This window comes from Ruditapes philippinarum, unplaced genomic scaffold (assembly GCF_026571515.1).
Source record: "Ruditapes philippinarum isolate M1 unplaced genomic scaffold, ASM2657151v2 ctg642_1_1_1_1, whole genome shotgun sequence".
Taxonomy (NCBI): domain Eukaryota; kingdom Metazoa; phylum Mollusca; class Bivalvia; order Venerida; family Veneridae; genus Ruditapes; species Ruditapes philippinarum.
In genome coordinates, this window is record NW_026853117.1 from 137,130 (window position 1) to 160,302 (window position 23,173).

Below are 23,173 nucleotides of genomic sequence, written 5' to 3' on the forward strand. Positions count from 1 at the left end.
ACTATGTACAGTACATATTTATTTCTCGAATGGACAAAACTGGGAGGTAGAAACTGTCAAAAGGAAACCCGTTGCACACTAGCAATGTACAACGCGATGAAATATCATTGTTAATAACCACTGACCCCAAACCCCTCTTGACCCGCGGTTGTTTGAACCTAAGTCCGAATTACATATATTGTATTTGCGCATTCAACATCAGTCATGCAGCACTAGATTCTAAAGCTTTTATGTTCTTAATTGTTTTTTTTAAATAATTAAATATTTTGAAAAACCAAAGTTTTGGAAAAATGTAACAGACACTGCATTTTGTTTTTTTTTTCATTTGGATTGCTATATATTCGCTGTATCATGATAAATTACAAGTAGAGATGGTAAGTGAAACAGTGAAAACGCAGTACGTTAAAAATTATATGAATGACAGATATGACTGAAATAAACTAAGTGCAATTATTTCAGCGATGTAAACAATTCTGTACTACTTTACAGAAAAAACAACGGAATTTCTAAAATAATTAAATAAAATGACATTTATACCGATTATACGGCAATTAAAATAGAGAAAATGTTGCAAAGCACAATTTAACTGAGCCTGTTCATGAAAGGTAGATCCAATGGTTAGTATAAACTACTATATAAGCTGATTTTCTGCAAATGTCTGAACCATTTCTCCGAGTGTATGGCCTGAAAAACAGTTTGTCTTAAAATTTGTTAACGAAGAACTGGAACATACGATAGTACATCCCAGCGAAGAACAATATGACAAAATTGAAAAAAGAGAAGAAGAAAAAAAAAAGCGAAAATTAAACAAGAAAAGAATACCAATAGCAGCAACATAAACACCCCCGAAAAGCCATACGAACTATTTCAGTTTATGGTAGTGAAATAAAATTATATGATATCTATACAGATGCCGTTATCTTTCATTTTGTTCCTTATGCAACTTTTAGAACCGTATTCATAGATTAACAATACATGTAGTTAGTATCATAGTGTTGTGTTAATGATTATCTTTAATTTATGTCCTGATAGCAACGTAAAATTTGTTTATCAAGTGTAAAATGCTAGCGTTACCATTAACGCAGGAATGTAATTTTTATTATAAATAGGAGTCTTTGCCATTTGAAGTATATATATTTTAGGCAATCTTTAATGTGTATATATACATGATATATTGTCGTACATTGTACGTAACTGTTGTTGTTGTGGTTTTTTTAAATTCAACTTAGAACTATTCTTTGTTATTTCTTGTTATATTATTAAATGATACATTTTCATCATGCATATGTCGGACTAATAAAATGTACAATTGAATATAGTGATTTGTGACAGGGAAGTTATGACGGTTATATAATAAGGAATTTATAACAATAGGAGTAAATTAATATATGAAATAAAAAGGAAAAGCAACGAATTTATAACACAGAAAATAATAAGCAATACTTAGTATTTGAGATAAAGAGAGAAATTTATAATATACAGAAAATTTAGGCGATTTATAACATAAAGTGAAACACAACAAGGAGTAAGGTAAGAACTTCTTGCATTGGATTATTTTTTATTTAGCTAGAAAATGTTTGCCATTTTATCAGAAAACTAATCACCGAAATTTTTTTATTATTAGGAGATTTAAAAGACGTTCAATTTAGGTATACAATATGAATAAAGCATGTTTACCATTTGTTGTCCCTAAGTTAGAAGTCAAAGAATCACGAGTGTAGTGAAGTTTGATAGACGAACGATATTTCTTTTTCATATTGTATTGTTATTATTATGATTACTTATTTGTCAGGTATTCTATTTGTCACATGGAAATCCGTTCTTTATATATCAAGTTGGACGGCATACTTATTTATCAGAAGCAATCCTTCTGATCCACCCTTTCTTTCTAATTTTTGGATCAAAATCTCCCACTCTTTCATCCTCATCCCAATTCCCTTTGACCCCCTCCGAATCTTGGAAGGTGGTCTTTATTTTGTTTTTAATTACAGTTATTATCATTTCACTCGAGTCCCTTCTCTTTCTTGCATATTTGACAGATGATTCCGTTAGTTTTTACCCATGCCGGAAATTCCATCTGGCAATGGGGTGCCATATGAGTCTCGTGCTTTAAAATGACGTCATTTTAGCGCATTTTATGAACGAACTACGTTATTGACGTTATTTTGGCGCATTTTAGAATTAAACTGCGTTCCTAGGATAATCCCATTCCGCTGTGAAGAATGAAGTTGTAAATTAAATAGTAACTGACGAAATGACATTATTTTCTAGTAACCCTTTGTAGCGTTCGGATAATGTCGTTCTTATTTGTTGATACTTGTGTTAAGATCTAATTACGCGATACCAATTTAGTAGAATATGTTTTAATGCTATTCACAAAGCAATACTCCTGAATTATAGTTTTTGTCACTTTTACTGCAGGATGTGTTTCAACATCATAGAAACATTCTTGATATGTTTCCTAACTTTAACAAATGCGAAGGACTCACCAATCGTCAAAACAACCAATGGTCAGGTTAAAGGCATCGTGAAAATTTATCACAATGAAGATGTCATACAATTTAAAGGAATTCCATTTGCTAAGCCCCCTATCGATAAATTAAGATTCCAAAAGCCTGTCCAGCATGAGAATTGGACAAGCACTATCAACACAATAGCGTTTGGACCATCTTGTATCCAGAATCTTTTGCAAAATGATGAATGGCTTTTGGAAAACAAGACAATATCGGAGGACTGTCTCCATTTAAATATATATGTGCCACGAGGCATGGATAAAGCTAAGCCTAAAGCTGTGATGGTTTGGATACATGGTGGAGGATTTACAGCTGGTCAAGGAACTCTCTTTGACGCATCATATCTTGCACTCGAGGGTGACGTCATTGTTGTTACTATAAACTACAGACTTGGTTTGTTAGGATTTTTATCAACTGAAGATGATAATGCCCCCGGAAACTATGGAATATGGGACCAGAAACTGGCTATCGAATGGGTACATGATAATGTTGTAAACTTTGGAGGAGATAAAAACAGAATTACAATATTTGGCGAATCTGCTGGTGGTTACAGTGTTGGTCTCCATACAATAATTCCATCAAACAAAGGATATTTTCATCGTGCTATATCACAAAGTGGAGCAGTTTATAGCCCGAGAGCACTGGCTAGCGATTCGATACGCGTTGCTGTAGAAACCGGCAGACTTTTGAACTGCTCAAGAAATACAATGTCTGAGTTAATACAATGTTTAAGAAGTAGACCAGCGACAGACATATTAAAAATACAAAACGAAGCAGTGTCTGGATGGGATAGCACTGAAAATTTTATTTCAAGACTAGGCCCTGTTATTGACGGTGATCTTATTGTTGGCGATCCTACAAAGCTTCTAAGGAATACAAATTCGAATTCACACAAATTCTTTCAGAGTTTAGATATAATGGCTGGTACAAATAACGCTGAAGGCGGTCTTATGTATTGGCGGATGATGAAATACCAGGGGCCGTATAAATTTAATATTTCGGAAGGGATACCTAAAGAAGCCTTGTGTGGTGTAATTGCTCCAGCAATTTACCAGAGTTACTTTAACAACAGCAATTTGAGAAATGAAACATCTGAAGCTATTTGCAAACAGTACACCGTAGAGCATATTAAGTCACTTGCGGAACAAGGGCGTAGTGCCGTTAATGTATATGCTGACTTACAATTTGTCGTTCCTACTGTCAGAACTTTAAGGGCACATGCTGACGGGAATAAAGTAAGCCAGACATTTCAATATATTTTTACTCATCAACCGTCGTATCCATGGATACAAGACCGTCCACCATGGTTACATGGAGCAAATCATGCTGGCGAGCTTCCATTTGTGTTTGGATTGGAAGCAATGTATCCTAATGGAAGTGTAAAACCATCATCTGAAATTGAAATGTCTAAACAAATTATGATTTACTGGAGCAATTTCGCAAAAACAGGGTAAACATTTGTTTTTGATTAAGCTTGAAATTTATTTGAAAACAAAATGTAATTCGATTTAAATTCACTGATTTTGAGAAATTTGATATTTATCGTAAGAAATAGCACATGCAAAGACAAACTCTAAGAAGCTTTAAATACCACCACAAATAATTGGTAATATACGTGCTTTGGAAATGGATGTAAGGACACCTGATCCTTATGACGTCCATATCTGTTTGGAAAAAAAAAGCAAAATATAGAATGAAAGATAAAATACATTTTTAACTCTTTACTTTTCTTATTTTTTTCCAGAAATCCAAACATTGGTTCAGCTAAACATGCTGACGGACAAATTCCACAATGGCCTGCATTTGATACAACTACTATGTCATATATGAATCTTACAGAGCAGCCACAATCAGGGTCTAAGTTATTTGAAGACAGAGTGAATTTTTGAATTGAAACCCTTCCTGCGATATTGAGAGTCGATGTCATAACTACAACACACAAAAGCATAAACTCAGGTGCCAGGATATATTGTTCTATATCTCTTGTATTTCTAATTTCTTTTATGCAAATAAATAATATGTATTGAATTTCATCAGTGAGAAGTAATATGTCAATAAATCTAAGGTGTTTTTATTCAAAATGTGTAAACTGAAGCATTTCATAGTTTTTCGGGAAAAATGATCATACAATGTGAAATATATTATGTTTTCACTTGCATTATTCTCTCTAGAATATTTTGTAACAAACACCCACGTTCATTTACAATAATGCACTAGTAGATCTTTTATGTTTTGCAATATATTGTGTATATTTCTAAAAACTTAATAAGGTAAATTTATAAATGTGGTATTTTTGTAAAGAATATTAACTGTTTTAACATTATAACTATTTTTGTAATTGTTTCTCTATACAATGATTAATTGTCTATATTCTTGATAACAGATTTATATACAGTGTATAAGGTTATTTAACAGGTATACAATTTGATTTTGTTTCATTATATAATATGTTTTACACAAATCTTGATCATATTTATTCTAGACTTTTCAATTACTCATTATGCAATGTTAGTTTAAACAAAATATTTCATATCTATTAAAAATATAGAAGTAACTGAAAGTTATTAAGAGGATATTTTTTACGTTTGCGTGAAATATGGAATATATTTTATCATGTCGAGTGAAAATATATACCATATTTCACAAAAAACGAAAAAATAACCTTTTTATTTAATTTCATTATCAAAGAAAAATGGTAACGAATCCCCTTGCTTGCTACCAACTGCAATTGTACAGCGCGCAGTAATTTATGCGTAAGCACGCGCTGTTTGGCGCTACATTGTGACGTCATGTAAACAACTCTTTAAACGTCTGTACAGCGTTAATTACTGAATTAAAGATATTGGTGTTCGGATTAATTTTCTTAGTTAGACCATTTTCTATCATGCTAGATAGTTTTCAAAACAATATTCAAGAAAAAGTTGTTTTGTATTTATCAGATTTTTCAAACAAAATGGCGAAAGAAGTCCCTTAAAATAAATATGAGGTTTGACTCCGCCCACTTTCATATTTATATTTCATATTTATTTTTAAAAAATATGAAATATATTTGACTGATATAGCACCATATTTTATGGGTAAAATTAAATAAGAATATTTGATTTCATATTGATCAAAAGTTACAGCAAAAAGTATTTTAATTGAAATCAATGTTAGCGCGACATGGGCCTTTAAAACTTTTGTATTCATTTATTGTAATATTAATGATTGATGTATAAATTCTCACAAGAGGTCTTGACTATAATTATATTTATATCTCATGATGCCTAAAGACTAAATGCGCCAATCGTACATTTTAGGGCATTTTTAGTTCTTAATATAGAAATGGAAAGAATAATATTATTCTCTATAACCAGGGTTCTAAATTTTATTTCAATTTGAATGACACAACTAACTTATATCGGTGATATTTTATTTGTCATGTGTATAGATTCACTCCTTATGCACATCGTAAAAATATTCTGTAAGGAGTTGTTTTTTTTTCATATAAAATGTGATTACCACGTGTATGTATTTACTATTAGATTTCTTTTTTTATGTTTTTTTGTATGCTACAGACCCGTTTGGCCAGATGTGTTCTTCTATATATTCATATATTCATTATTAATTTATTAGATTCATTGTTTATATATACTCGTATGACACATTAAATATTCATTACAATTTGCATTTATTTCCTTATTATTCAATTTGATCGATCTTTATTTTACTTTCTATACAAAGTGTAGAGTAATTAAATTGTTAACAGGTAAATTCTTTGAAAGGCAAAACCCTATCAAGATAAAAGGCGAACTGTAAGTGGCGCGAAACATTGTAAATAACCAAGATGGCCGCGCCCATTGAAAATAAAAGGTACGTATGTTCTTTTTAAATTTCTGTAGTATTAAATTGTGATGAATTTAAATGATTTTATCAGTTGACTATCAATTACTTTTATTAGTGGCATGTTACAATGCTACAATTCAAATTGCAGAGAATACATGACGAATCTTTTTCAAAAATTCACCGCCCTATTTGGGTATAGGTACAGGGCATGTCCAAAATTATTTACCCGTTATTCTGCATAACAAACGCCTTTTCAGACGCACGTCGATTCTACATTTCTCCAGAATATTTCAAACTTAAATAGAACATATATTTTACTTGAATTAAGCATCACAGGCTCGTCGTCGTTAAAAAAATGAAAAGAAAAACATTTCTTCTTAGGTTACACTTGGTATGACATGGAAGAACATGCATGTTTATAATGAACGAAAACATGTATTTTGCGAGAATTTAAAAAAAACAAAGAAAATAGATAAATATATACAAACAAGTTACATGAAAACAAAACAAAATAAATGAATACAGATTGAGGAAGATTTTTACATAAAAACAATAGCGAATCCCTTAATTTGAAAGCCTTGTTTTCAAAATTTCTTATTAGATCTACTGGTTTGCATTTATGAAAATACTTTATAAGATTTGTGTGAATATAAAAATACCTTGGAATAGGCTAAGATACAAATGCAGTCTTCTTAAATCAACATAAGCTGTACATTTTAAAACAACGTGGAACTCGTCTACTAGATCGTTGAAGTTACCAATCTCCCACGCAGTGTTCTCCCCTTATCAGTACAGAGATATCTGCCATCACAAATATTGAAATATCAATATTTTGATATTTTATATTTTTTTAGCTTTTTTAATTTATTTTTCATTATGTTGTATACTTTTGATATTTTTTGATAAAATATAACGGACAGTAGGTACAAAAAGTTAAAAATAAAACAGAAAGAAAAAAATGACGTTAGATTTTCTATGTAACGGTCGATATTTACATTTGAATTTCGACGTTACGTCATGTGACTTTCATCATCATGTGACGTCTGTGACGGCAGTGATTACAATTCTGCCAAGGGAGGTAATCACTGTGAGGAGTTTGTGAAGTTACTGTGCCGCTATGATAATGTGAGAGTGAGGTTGCAATTTTTGTGTACACAAAAGTTTACAATCTTTGTCTGAATAGGTAAAACAGGATATTTAGAAGTGAATATCATTCAAAATCAGAAATAGAATTTGAAAAGACTCGATGGCAAAGTTGGTTAAGTCACTAGGATGCCATACAAATTAAAATGTATCCTGAGTTCGAGCCACACAAGTTGTCAAACTTTTTTTCCCCCTTTTTCTTTCCCTATTTTTATTTTTACATGAAATGCAAATTAATTGGAATATAAAGGCAGTTTTGTTATAATTTCGAATAATTTATATATACCGGAAATAATTTTTTTTATTCTGTGTAGTGTGTAATATATATTAGTAGTACTTTTGCAGTGCATAAGTTTTTCGTGCCAACTTAACTATTTGAACCAATTTTTGTACATGTATGCATTCCGTATCAGGTTGCACCAACTTGCTAGATACAAAAGTGAAATGAGAAGTTAATAGAATATTAATAACACAGCGCTTATAATCTTTACAAGAAAAAAAAGAAATTCTTAATCGATTGATAATTATACAAAAACATTTGGGACCGAACCTGGTTGTCTTGCATTGATATGTAACTAAAGATTTACCACACAACTTTACCTACTGTGTTACGCTGCCAGTTGGTAAATTTGTCGATATTCTAATTTATATGGCAAGCCTGCTTGACTTTTAAGATATTAAACACAATATGATAACTGTTTTACACCGTTAAAGTGGACTTGACCGACGCGTCACTAAATAATTATCCTAAACGCACAGTACAGCTAGAGTGTACATTTTCCGTCATTGCGCGGAATATTGTAATGTCGATATAATTTGACTGCTCAAACGTATTTTTATCTCCCAGAAAATATTTAAAAAACTTGACGTCTGTAGTCCCGTAGCCCAATCTCCAATTACTTATGTATAATATACATGTATATATATCTAAGCCTATGAACAACATAAGACTGGAACAAAAACATGTATGTTTACAGATTCGGGACATAACCATACTTCATTTAGATAATAAGAACGAAGGATATCGCGTATAAATGAGACCCAATGTTTTATTGTTTCGTTCAGTTTAAGACATTTATTTGATCCTGTAAAACTGCCTTTAAAGTACAAATTTTAGTCTTGACAGTATTAATCAAACATGCTTTTTTTAAATATAAAGTGAAAATCTATCTAATTCACCATAGAGAACTAGAGTATTTGTAGACTGCTTAACATATAGTATCCATAATCATTTGCAAAATATACATGTACTCTTTCTATTCCCTCTGGATTTATACAGCCCCATACCTCTGCTAAATAAAAACAATCAAAAGGCTAATTTATAAGTAAATCCACCGAGGGTTGAAAACAGCGAGTGCAAGGTATTGAAGGCGTTTTCATGACACCGACACACTGCAGCAAATTGCCTCAAGGCATGCAGTGACTCTTAGTAGGGTTCAAAACTCCAATTAACAGAACAGAACATACATTTTATCAGGCGTTTACATACGTATATCATCTTAATACATAAACATCAATGATAAACATGTCACATATCATTATTATCTAGAACATATAATTAAAAGTTTAATCATATGCTTTTTAACACATGTTTACGTATAATACATACATGTATAAGAAAGACAGTAACATAATAAGTACTACAGCATCAGGTAATATTATTTATAAATGAATTTCGAGTAACAATTGCCTCTTTCATATATTTGCACAATTTAACAATATCGTTTTTAAGAAGAAAGCAAATCATGAAATTAAAAAAAGATGTGTTGACAAAACAACAACAACAACAACAACAACAACAAAAAACAACAACAACAACAACAACAACAAACAACAAAAAACCTTCTGATATATTTCTTTCTTATTTGAGAATAGCACTTACATATACAAATAAAGTGGAATTCATCTTCAATATCTCTTGTGTTACGAAATAAATAATATCTTTTGTTTCTTGGTAAATTATTACGGGTATACCTCCCTGTTTGTATTCTCAAAGGATGTAATAAAATTCTAAGTATTTTAATACCCTAACATAGCGGTTTATATATAACGGGTATCTCCCAACTCTACATATACAGCTGCATTACTAGAATTTAACCTTACATGTGATATTCGTTTGCAAAACTTCAAATGGATTCGTTCTAATTCTAGACTTTGTAAAACCTCATATTTCAGAAGCGTTGATGGTACCTCAAGTACCTGTGTATATTTAACGAGTTTTGGTTGAATTATTTTTAGCTGAGTTATGGACCTTAAAAAGCGTTTTAGCCTGTTAATGATTATGGTGTCTCCTGCTACAGAGTAGCTGCAAAATATTAGAATCAGTTATTTGGAAGGATTACAAAAGTAAAGCATTACAGATCGACTGATTACACCATTGATTTTGTCGTCATCGTGACGCCACTTGTTGACCAGTGAATGATATTACCGTCATTAATTTCTATAGTCAATTTGGCTAGTCTTTTTACAAATTGTAATAATTCTAATGTTAATCTGTATAGAGAAAAATATTTGCTCCTGCAGTCATGACTAGCTAATTCATTACCCATTGTTTGCACTAGAAGGGAAGATGAAAAATATATCAATTTTTGATAATGAAAATGAAACTAATTTGGAAAGGATATTCTTCGTTTTTTGTTTATTCGATTATTGTGACACTAGATGACAAAGTTGATGATGTCTATGTTACAGAATGGTAACTTTAGGTGTGAGTCTAGTTTGTCGGGTGAATTATTAATGGGAAAAGTCAGCTTTGATTTTGATAGTTAAACTGATATATTAAACCAAACAATCTTTACATCATATTAAGAATAAGATCAAACTATTTTCACTTTCAAGCGGTCGAAATTGTAGTTACGTTCGCACAAACGGAACCGAAAAATAACCTGTTGTGGATTATATATACATAGGTAACTTTATATCCCATTTGATTTTAGATAAAATGACAAAATATTTCATTTGTTAATAAATGGAGTTTACTTATACGATTTATTTATTGTTTGTACTTTTATTTTTTGAAAATATTTACAAATAGTCACGAGTCAAAAGAAATCTCAGACTTAATAAGTTGTTTTAAGTTTTTCCGATATCGATATATTGTTGTTTAAGAGTTACAAAACCGATACAACCAGACTTAACTGTATGAAAAACACTTTCCGTGATTTACCTTTGAAATTAGACATGCATTAAGTAGAAGGAGATCAAATGTTTGCTGTTATCTATCTGAAACAATATTCTCGGCGGATAAAATTTTCTTATGCCAGTGGAGTAACTATCAGTGGAATAACTTGCTTAACCGGATTAACTTTTTATACATGTAACGTTACCAATACAACCGTTATTGCCAACTGTTAATTGGATAATGTTAACAACTTTTCTGTGAATTATTGTTTAGACACATAGTCGGAGGTAAAGTCTTCTGACCAATTATTTTTCAATATTTAAAAAAAAAATATTTTCATTTCAAAGTATTGTTACATGATTTTTAAAGAGTTGAAGAATTGTATTGATTACCTTTATATGGAAATACAAATGTTGAACAGTGGTTGAAACAAATATGTTTCAAGATTATATGAAAGTAGATAGTTTGGAATATATCAACACACAATTTATATACTAGTGCACATAGTATCAGATAAAACATAGGGACATATTACTAACTAACTAAGTGGAAAATAAAAACCCTTATTGAACATATTTGAAGAAATATTACACTAAGTTAGTTATATTGGAACAGTGGTAATCCTCTGAAAATTGGATTATAAATTTATACATTGAAGTATTTCTCATAAGAATGCTGTATTAAATAAGATAGGCGAGACAAATAACAATTTGGTTATTGTTATAATATATAATCCGACTATGGCAGAGGCATCATTAAAATCTGTGTTAAATAATTTATATATGCGCTTATTATGTTAAGATTAGGGTAAGCATATAGAAAAATAAACGAAATAAGGGATAAATAAACGAAACAAAAGTCATTGTTTAAATGAATGGTTCATTACATAGCAGTATGTATCAAGTTGTGATACAGCAGCGAACAGAGCTTTGTTTCGGAAGATAAAGGATACTTCTTTATGAAAGAAGAATTGTACAAAGCTAGGTGAACGAGATAATGAGTATTGTTTGGCTCTGGAACATGGCATGTTTCATGATGGATATAATAGCTTACTTTATGTCCTGTTTTAGAGTGAGGCATTCTGATGACGGAGCTAATGAAGACAGGAAAAAGAGACAAAAACATGACCAAGATTATTTTAAGTAAGTTGAAAATTTTATAGTTCGCTATTCATTTAATGGAATATGTTATGGCTTTGGAAAGTAAATATTTTTTATTGAAAATTTACTTACTGAAAGAAATGGATATCTAATATAAAATAATTTGTTATAAATGATACAGCACCCTATATTGATGCAGACTAAGAAACCATGCAATCAAGTCACAATGTAATTGATTTACGGTTATATATTTTTTAATGAAATGTTCACATTATAATGTATTATTTATGAGAAATGGCTGTAACCAAAATAGACCACTAAAATGATTATGAATTATACAGTGTTTATTATTATTATTTATTATTTTGTAAGCAATTTAAGAAACACCTCACATATCAAAAGTAGCAAAACAAAATTAGCTTTAGTAAGATATGTGTGTGTTTAACCTGTTAAAGTTAATACCAAAATGCCAAGTCCATGAATCCATTAGGTATCTAGGTATTCAGAGCACATAATTTACTGGAGATGTAGATATAAAAAGTGTCTAACTCTGCCAAGTAACTTATTAGCTAAGAATAATTTGACAGTAATGAATGTTAAAACTTATAACTAATATAATTATGTGTGCTTCAAGTATTTTTCTAAGTATACATCAACTTAAGAAGCTTAATAAAGCGAAACATTTATTGATAAAATGTTTTCGTTTGTGAATCTTTTTATCATATCTAAGTATATGTACTCTAAAATAAGAATAAACTTTTCCTAAACCACACTTTGCAGATTTACACGCATATGTTCAACCAAAGTTTATATACAGTCTGATAAACCAAGTAACCTGTATGTTGATTTATTGAGATAAATAATAAAACATCATAATTATTATAAAGAAAGATATAATAACATGTAAAGAAAAAAATGAAAACAATGTAATTTTAATCAGTGTCATTCTATTTGAAAGACCCCGCTTTGATATAGGCTAGCGTTGGTAAAATTACGAGTAACGTCATTTTTTATATAATTTACAAGGCTTTGTTAACAAATATACCAGTGAACATTATACATAAATGATTCCTATGATTTGACAAAAATGCTTAAATTTTTAACAAAATCTCAAACACGACATATTTGAATAATATAAACATTTTTAAACAATCTTTATTTGGATCATCTTTGGATTTTTGTCTAAAGCTAACCTTAAATAAAACATTATCATGGAGCTAATGTCTTCCTATCATTGAACTGTATGTAATATTAGTCATTCCTAGAACAATACTTTTTTAAAAAAAATTGTTGTCATTCGTTATTATTTTGTTATTGTTTTTACCCATTGTAAATCAATTAAACCTGCAACTTATATTTTCTCTTACGTTTATGAAGAAAATGTACAAAAGTAAATTAAAATAATTTAAAATAATGCTCTTACTTTTATCTTTATGACCCATATACATTTAATATACATGTTTTATATTTTTCCAGGAGCTATGCCGGTATTTGTGTACACGAGGAGATGTTAAGTGACACTGTGAGAACAAATGCATACAGGTATTGGGAATACTTTTTCATAGTTACTTGTATTGATATTAAAACGAAACTATGTTTACTTGCTCAATTTTATGTATTGTATTTCCTTACAACGACACATGAGTACTTTATCTTGTGCAAACATCAATTTTCAACATTTTTGTATTATAACTCAATGTTTGTCTCGAACATTTGAACGGCGTCTTCATTTACGCGCAAATCTTTAGATATACGAAAATATGTTTGAATCCCTGAAGTTATTTGTCGGAAAATTTAACATTTAACAAGTTTCATTCACATGTGTATATATTGCAACGAACATGCAAATATTTACATTATATAGGACGGTTGGAGGTTGTTGGACATTATAGTACACTATAATGAGGTGAGGTTAATACTTCAAGAAATTACAAATTTGCTTGCATTTTTTATTCTGGCATCAACTTTGAGACACATTTTAAAAATGCCTTTATGTTCATAAACATATACAAATAGTTACATTTTTACATGTACGAATGGTTCGTTGAAAAACCTATTGGTCGTGGGTCTGAATGATAAGTATACATTAGAAAACATATGTGATTTTCATTGTCTTTATTTACCAAATACTTTACCGATGATTATACAACAATCTGGCTATTATCAAAGCATTCGATTTTATCACATTAAAAAAGATTGCATTGTACTTTTACTTTACCATATATCACATGTAAGTACGATAACAAATCGACAAACTATTTTCAGCGTGCCATGTCTTGTCTACGAGCCAAGATTGTAAAGATAACTTTAAGATCTAATTTTACATTTTTGAAATATGCTCACTCTTGTAACTACAAATTTTATGTAAATTGTTTTCATGTTTGCCGTTGATTCGCCTTTATTTAGATTATGGTATTTAATACTAACACGTTTTAGGTTTAACTACATTATACTATAGCCGATCATTTAGAGATAAATATATTGCAAGTAAAAGTAACGTGTTAGATAGTAATTGCATTAGAATAATTGATGCTACTTAGACTATGTGATATATACGTAATTTTGATAATATGACATACTTGATGATTAGGTATTAATATGTCTGCATATAAAATCTCTACATTTTGTATAGTATAGCGCGTACATATTGTTACTAATTTTCATCGCAGAATAAAAGGTTCTTTTTCTGATACTAGTGTATTACTAATAAAATTGTGCATACTTTATCATTCTGTAAAAGTCACAAATGAAAACGAAAACGTAAATAATTTCTACAAAAACTTATTTCACATGCAAAAATAATTCCCCTAAATATACCGTGGTGTGCCACTAAAATAGATACAAATTGGATGGTGATAGTATTAATGAATAATTTAAAAAATAAATGTATTTTACTAGCTAGAAAAGAATATTAGCAAGGAATATAAAGCTGATTCCAATTGGTGCCGACGAGGTTCTATAATCCACAAGTTTAACCTTTGTTTCTTTTACTAAATGTAACATATTTTGTATAATCTTTTTTTATCTGCCCTTTCATCAAGAACCTCGCCAAAACTACAGGAACTCTATTAGTCTAGATTACAAGTGTCGGGAGTCTTTGATTGAAGTGATATTTTTTACACAATTAGTGAATGTAAACGAAAGTAATTAATCATGACTATCTGTACTATTTAACAATTTCATCAATTAGATAAAATGAGGAAATATATGAAGTGATGAGATATTTAGTGATTCTGAAGCAAAAAAACAAAACAAACTGCTAAGTAATTAAAAATGATGAAACAACTTGCGATTTTTCTAAAATTTGGTTTTCTAAATACCCATAATTCATTCTATGGAAACGGCTGCGCAGGTAAATGCAAATTAAATGCAAACTAGTTATCGTTTTAAGTATATATTACCTTTTATTATGTGAAATCTGTAGAAGAAAAAACCCAAAAGGAGAGGAAGGGGCACATTTTACCTGGCCCCTCAAGACACACGCGGTGTGTTAACAATGCTATGGACTTTTTCGATAATGGCATGAATAGTGTTTGATATTTTACGATATGACTTAATGGTTAATTGAACATTTTTTGTTACGAATATACGATTCGTACATTTTGTTTTGTATTTCTTCAATAGTGTTGATAAAATTGCAAGAAGAATGCTAATTTTTGTTACTTATAATCATTCTTCTTAATCGAAGTTATTTATTCTTCTTATGATAAAATTTGTATTATTTATAAGTAAGTCCCTTAATATTTATTCTTTTGTATCAATATTATTTAGTTTTAAAATTATGGATCATCTGCATCGGAGGGATGATTTCAAGGACGCCTATTTTAAGTTGTTGTTTTGGTAAATTTGATTAACCATTTTTCCTTTTACAGATATGCAATATTGAAGAACTACGAGAAAATTCGAGGGAAAGTTGTTGCAGATATTGGTGCTGGAACCGGTATTTTGTCAGTATTCTGTGTTCAAGCTGGTGCTAAAAAAGGTATTGAAAACAGAAAATTTTAAAAGTCACACCATGCAAAGGAAGAAAACTTAAAAAAAACATTACCGTTTTCGATTAAAACGCTTATTACTAGGTTAATGATTTAGTATATCAAAAGAAAAAGAAAAAGAAAAAAAATTGAAGTAAGAGTGTAACAATCATGATACGTCAAAAAGTAATGGTTGTATTTAAAGATAGTTTTTGTACATATTTATAAATATACAAGAATGTGTTTTCATATCAAAGGTACCGGACAATGTCACGTCTGATGCTTTGTTATCGTTTTAATTTTTCAGTATATGCAATAGAGGCTAGTGATATGGCGAAACAAACTCAGGCAATTGTAGACGAAAACAAAATGTCAGACAGAATTGAGGTAGTTCACAACACTGTTGAGGTAGTATATTTCTGTTAATATTGTTGTATTTATCACTCAACGAACGCCCACTTCTTTGTTCTAATGACAAGTACAAATATTTTATACGAATTTAATTGTAAGTGTTTTTGATTCTTTTTTGGAGGGAAAATATTGTTCCGAAACAGTATTTTATGATTCCTTGAAAGTCGGCGACATTTAAAATTTGTGATGGGGGAAATATTGTTTATAAAACTTTTTGGTATTTCACACATTAGCCGTGTTGAAATTTCTCTCGTTTAGAAATTTATCAATAAGAAACAATTGCACGTGCGCGATAAAGCTGTGTTTTTACAAGTATCTTGTTATCATAGTATCTTGCTGAAAGTACCTGTTGGATATAATTTCAGATGATAAGTAAAAACAGAATCCAAATATAAGACAAACAATACTTGACTTAAACTGTGTTAAATTTTTTTTGCCAGTTATGTTTTGCACATGTTTTCTTTTTTTCACATACGAGTCTTTTCACTTTCAGAAAGTAATATTTCCTGAGAAACTAGATGTTCTAGTTAGTGAATGGATGGTATGTATGATTATTATATTATACTTAAATCTAATAAAATAGAGATTACATTGTAATTGAAAATATTCAGGTTTGGTTTTCTTTTGAGCCTGCTCATGGACGATAGTAGTAAGTGCATGCTACCGTCCACACCCCTAGAACCGGTTTAAGCAGTATTCAGTTTAACAGGAATGTCGTTAAATTTGAATTTAAAGGCATCCTAAGATGTGTTAATGTGATAGATTTTTGCTAATCATTTTTGTTCGATTGTATTGGAAGTTATAAGCTTAATAAAGCACTCTCAAATCCGTTATTGGAACCAACAAGTACTAAGCAATGAAAGTAAAGTTTAATGCTCACGGAATCAACGGCTTGCTCCTGACGGAGTTTGAACACACGCGACCAGAAGTCCTAAGATTACTAGAACGATAAGTTAACCTTTCGGTTAACTCATACGGTGGTTATCATGGAATCTTCCATGTCATACGTTCATCTTAAAAAGAAAACAATGAGCAGAACTAAATAAAATGGAAATTTGAAAGTAGGTTATATAACCTTTTAATAAATAACGATAGCAAATAAGTATATTTTTGTACCAAGGAAAGTATGGACAGTGTTTGACGTAAGAGATATTTTCGAGATAGTTTCCTTTCACATAATAATTGCTTGTGTGTTGTGCTGGAAAAGTTATGTTAGAAAATTAATAATTTTCAGGGATATTGCTTGTTTTATGAGTCAATGTTGCCTTGTGTGTTACAGTGCCGCGATAAATGGCTGAAAAAGGTAAACATCTTTTTGACTAAATCACAATCGAAAGCAAATACAGAATAATATTATATTTTTGAATCATTATTCCAATTGTCAGTATTTTCAAATATCAAATTTGAGCATGATATATCTTTAAATTTACACAAACTTGATCCGTTATGTTTTTTTCCGAATAGTTTGTATCGGTAGGTATAATAATTTTATTTGTTTGGGAAATGAGTATAAACCTGTATTTTTAGGGAAATAGTAAACACTTTCAATATAATATAAACGTATCAATGTTCGATATCAGTTTGTTAGCTTTGTTATCTTTGAAGAATTAATTATCACACTGTGTAAATTGAATGTGCGTATTCTCATATCTTTGACGAATATAGGATGGCGTTATGCTTCCATCATTGGCTAGTTTATACATTGCTCCATTTACAGACACCGACTATGATAACAGGTAAATATCCATAAGTTACATGTCGTCCTTAGAAGTTTGTAAAATGTTATCTAATTGCATTCCCTTTAGGAAGAAAAAAATCAATGTCTGTGAAATATATACGAAACAAGAAAACCAACTACGAAATTAAAATATCGATAAGTTAAATAGGTTTCAACTTTGGCAAAAAATATCTTCTAACCTAATGGCAATTTTATTTAATTTTCAATTTATGTGATTTGTTTTATTATGAAACTGTAACATGTTTACATAGCAGGTATTCAAATATGAGATTTAATTTTTCTGGAATCTTGGTTAGGCTTGATTTTTGGTCGGAGATTCGCTCTGTGTACAAGTTATCGATGGAATGTATGAAACCATATGCCCGCAAATGCATATCAAGTGAGTATACTTGCAATGATCAAAATTTAATGCAAATCAATAAGTTACCGATTTTACAAAATTTAACCATATACGTGTTCATGCTTCATTAAGTAACGACATAATCAAAATTTATTCTTTTTTTTCGGATTTTAAAAGTGATACTTTTTTATTTATAAATACAACATGTAATTTATTTGTTATGTTTTTCTTGCTAGAACAGGTTCATATTAATAATATTTCCCCTGAAAGTGTCCAGGCACATGCTGTACAAGTCTGTCGACTGAATCTTAATTCAGCAACTAAAGATGACCTTCAGAACGTAAAGGTATGTAAGTTTTTTTTTTATTTCAAATATTTTATAAAAAAACAACAACTCGGGAATATGTCTCAAAATCTATACATGTATATTATATGTTTTACCGTTTAGTAATTGTTAGACTGTGTGATGAGTTTCTATTAATTTCATGTGTTTTGAGATCGATATATGCCTCGGAGCGAATGACCATTAGAATAATAAACATAAGAAAGTACATATAATTATTTGTAATATATATTTTTCTTATTTTGAAAGAAAGAGTAATGTATACTTATATTACTTTACAGAAAGAGTTTACATTCCATTGTTTTGGTCAATCTACCATACATGGTTTTACTACATGGTTTGATGTTGGATTTCCTGAAAGTATATTCTTGATTCTGTAGTTCTAATTAGGTTAATGTTTTACTTCTAACAGTTTACATACTAATCGTTTGCTGTTCAGAATGGACAGATGTTTCCAAGTAAAGTTGTAGATTGTAAACGTTGAGAATAACTGTTTTTATGAAGGGTTTATCGCTAATGTTAATACGACTGGAGCCTAACCTTTTTTGGTATTTAACCTGTTGCTTCTGTGTATATTACATCTATATACATATATTAGCAATAAAGTAGGATTCAGTCAAAACTCTTTGTTTCATTAGATTGACTTGTGTTTGCAAGAATCATTATCAAAAGAGTATTGGTTCATTTTTTTGTTCAGAAATTGTCCATTTATATAATGTCATAGTAGCAAATGTACGAATAATTCCAGAGAGACTCATTGGTCACAGACACTATTTTACATAGATGAACCATGTGACGTGACACAAGACACTGTGATAAAGGGAAGCATTTCTATCAGACCTCATACAGATGCACCAAGGTGAGTGACAAACCTTCATATAAACTTCATTTTTTCATGGAAGATGAATATAGGAATCTTAGCAAATTGCTTTTTAAGACAGCTTTTCTTTTGAATAAGGAGCTTAAAGGGGATATATTTGATAATTTTAAAATAATGTCAAGATTTTAACCACTTACACAAAAATTAAGTATATTGCTAATACAGTTACATCTTGCTTGTCAGCAATAGTCATGAAACACAAAAGATGAGTGATCAGGAAATAGTTCAATATAACTGAAACTGGTATTTTTGGTTCAGATTTCTTGACATCAGCGTTACATATAAAATTGGAGAAGGTACAGCACATCGTCAAACATACTTAATGAACGACTGTATCACTTGACATCAACCGAACTGTGACTTTAGTATATATGTAATATTTAACAGGGATATTACTGAGCACTTTCGTACCTCAGGAAAAGATTTCTGACAGAAGGGGGTTTATAGAGCATGGAAATAGTGTGACGGGAGTTCTATTTACAATGCTTAAAACATGAGAGTAATAAAAACAAATCAATATCAAATATATATCTTATTTGTAACTTTATATACTAGAATATATTGAATGAAATGTTTGTCATGTTTATAGAATATGGAATAATGAAAAAGTTACAACAAATCGATATCAAATTTATTTCTTATTTATTATTTGTTACTTTCTATCAGTATTCAAGTATACCATGTGTCATATTCCAAACAATAATAAATGATGGTAACAATAATATATAATGCAAATAAAAAAAGAAATCTCTTTTATATGCATATTTGACAGATTATTACCGTATTGTTATAAGTTATATAGAAAACAATTAATAAAACTTTAAACAAATGTATTGCTCTGATACAATTAAGAGTCGCTTTTATAAGCGGCATGCACGCAACCCATACACTGGTACAAATGTAATACAAAATCAAAGTTTCAAATCCTCTTAGAAGGTCATACTTTCGCATTGTATAATGGCCAGCGATTGGCTGAAAAAAGCAATGGAAAACCGTATGATTCAATTGGACATGAGGTGATTGGATGAAAATGTGGTATTTATCTTTAAGTATGAAAACTAATTTAGAAAGTAACAAGATACATTGTTTTTTGAAGAAAATGAAATATTTCATGAGTCTCTATGATAATTTTTGTCTTGGTTATTTGCATTCATAAAGTGTGTCCTGTGATGAGCAGAAAATTTCAATAAAAAGGTGTGGGGGGGGCAATCCTCTTTGAAGTCATTTGATACAAATTCCTTAAGGCAATCTCAGAGGCACTGTTTGATTATGCCAATAAAATATAATAAATGTAATATACTAAACATATAATAGTAGCGACGCTTACCATGAAATGCTTTACTTTTATTTCTCAAAAGCTTTTTTTTGGTGTACTTTTCTTGATTCCAAAAAATATTATTTATTGGCCAATTCTCTGAACATCTCTTTTTCTTCTGTTGCTTTTTGCCAATAAGTGCAGTTATAGTGTTAAAGTATTTTGTATGGAAGTCAAAATTCTACTTTGTTTACATTTGCTACTTTTATGACAAATCATTTCACATTTAGCTCTACCTTCTTCAGGTAAAAACCATCTAACATGCTCTAACACCATTATTTAAACGCTATAAAGTTTGTGTTTGCCTTTTTAAAAGAAATAAAAAATGTTCGTTTCTGAGGCATAATGTGCAACATATTTTAAATAAAAAATCCACTTCTTTATTATGGCTTTATTATGTTTGGAAAAGTTCAGTCTGAAACTGTAAATGTGTCCTCATCAAAATTTATCAACAAATCTACAGCAAAATTAGTGCTATAAACATTGAATATCTGGATTTCTAGGGGGTTAATAACATAATTATATTCCATGCAATTTGTTATATGTCGTGTAACCTAATTTGTTTCAGAAAATAAGATAGTAAACTCGTCGAAATACATCAAGCGTTGAATATTATTGAGGTAAATGAGTTTGAGTCTATTTTCTACGAATTTATTCTAATTATTTTCAAAAGATGTATTTGAAGTTAAATATGTACAGATATATAGATTTCGTGAGCTTAAAACAGTAATTTCACAGCACTTTTAGTTCTATAGTATCTTAATTTGTATACTCCGGTTGCGTCAAAGAGTTGTGATTTTAGAATGTATAAGTAAATCCGACCGCATAGCTCAATAGAAAATCATCAGGGTATTGTAATCCTGGAAGGCCGCAGGCTAGTAAAATCATCACCCCCTCTTAAATAGAGTTGTGTTCACATTGTTGTTGAACTTTTTAAAAATATATGGTGTTGTGACCATTTCTCTGTTTTTTTTTGCCATTTTGCCAATGTGGCGTGAAGGAATGTGGCGTGGAGGAAGACCTCAGGTGCCCATCCGTGCATTATTTCAGGCACGAACGGGCACCTGAATAAAACAAACCATCGACCTTCCGTAAGCTAACTGGTTTACTTCCTCACACGAAAGAATTCAAAGTCCTTGTCAGGATTCGAACCCTCAGCGGCGAGGGGCGTGGAACATCACAAATTCACAGAATAATTAGTTGTCTTCACATTTTTAATTATATTTGTTAAATGTGTTTTAAATACCTATCTTGAGAATTATTTATTTCATAAACAAAACAAAGTTCATTAACCCCTATAATATTTTATTTTATGACGCACAGTTATAGCATCGCCAACTTTCTTTATAATAACAATGAAATCCTATCAATTACATATGAACCATACAAACTGATTTATGTTTATGTCTGTTTTTCACTGTAAAACTGGATTGTTATTAAACTTAATTCTTGTTTTGAAGACGTTTCCTGTTGTTTTTTTTTAAACAGTTAAAGAAGCAAAATTTTAACTTTCTCTTTCAAATGTAAGGGCCGCTGATTCGATCATCGGACGAGACAAAGCATCTCCGTCAGTGGTTCTACTCAAGTGCCCCTTCGTGCCTAAGATCTTCATTTTTTGATTATTTTAATAATATGACACAAGATGAAAAGTTGTTGATGTCGTAATCGTAGATGTGTTACTTTGGTTGCGAGTTGAATTGAATAATTGCTTCGTAAAGTTACATTTAATTTTAACAGTTTATGATATTTTACGAAATACAATCCGAGTTACTGAAGGAGAAAGGTAGACTGAAGTTTTTTTTACATATACATGCATCTCATGTACATTAAACAGCTGATACAATAAATTACACCGTCATATCTAGTACCCCAATTCGTATTTATTCACTTTAAAGGCTCGAAATTATCGTATGTGTAGAGTATGCATTTTACACGGTAAAGATGTATTTTCTTTGTAATGTTAGATTATCTTCCTATATATTTTTATTATACACATTATTCAATAAGGAATTCGTTTTGAATTTATTGTTTTATCAACATGTTATAAACAAGCAAATAAATATCCTACTGAAATCACAAATGCAGTATTTCATAACAATATATAAGTTTTTGATCAGTTATTAGTTATTTTCAGTACTTATATACTCACAAGTTTTCTCAGAGTTAAACACCGGTACAAATAGATACATGCTCAGATTATAATCTTCTGTTTAGGCTACTTATAGGTCCTATGGGCCGGGTGTTCATCTTTGTATGTTTTGTATGTATATACATGCAGCACATGTCCCTATAATACAGAATTTACTTACTCAATTGACTTTACTGTATGAATATTACTTTTTAATGGTTTTCTATGAAAGAAGACATGCAATTAATTGAAGCACATTAAATGTCTGTTGTAATTTATTCGGAGATTTCTTCTAATTGGCTTGTCTGACCGAATAAAGTTCACTCTGAATGCAAGAATAACTTG

At 30.2% G+C, this 23,173-nt stretch overlaps 2 protein-coding genes across 2 annotated transcripts; both read left to right on the forward strand.

Moving 5' to 3' along the window:
- Window positions 1-1,073: 1,073 nt before the first annotated feature.
- On the forward strand, window positions 1,074-4,918 carry LOC132734300 (cocaine esterase-like). Its single transcript, XM_060721015.1, has 3 exons — window positions 1,074-1,530; window positions 2,422-3,963; window positions 4,258-4,918. Exons 2-3 carry the CDS (start codon window positions 2,423-2,425, stop codon window positions 4,400-4,402), a joined length of 1,686 nt encoding a protein of 561 aa, XP_060576998.1. The 5' UTR covers window positions 1,074-1,530; window position 2,422; the 3' UTR covers window positions 4,403-4,918.
- A 1,292-nt stretch (window positions 4,919-6,210) lies between these two features.
- LOC132734380 (protein arginine N-methyltransferase 6-like) lies at window positions 6,211-18,885 on the forward strand. Its single transcript, XM_060721116.1, has 11 exons — window positions 6,211-6,365; window positions 11,673-11,744; window positions 13,179-13,244; window positions 15,575-15,684; window positions 15,981-16,081; window positions 16,578-16,625; window positions 17,319-17,387; window positions 17,750-17,820; window positions 18,119-18,201; window positions 18,399-18,508; window positions 18,787-18,885. The coding sequence occupies exons 1-11, from the start codon at window positions 6,340-6,342 to the stop codon at window positions 18,883-18,885; spliced, it is 855 nt and encodes a 284-aa protein (XP_060577099.1). The 5' UTR covers window positions 6,211-6,339.
- Window positions 18,886-23,173: the final 4,288 nt, after the last annotated feature.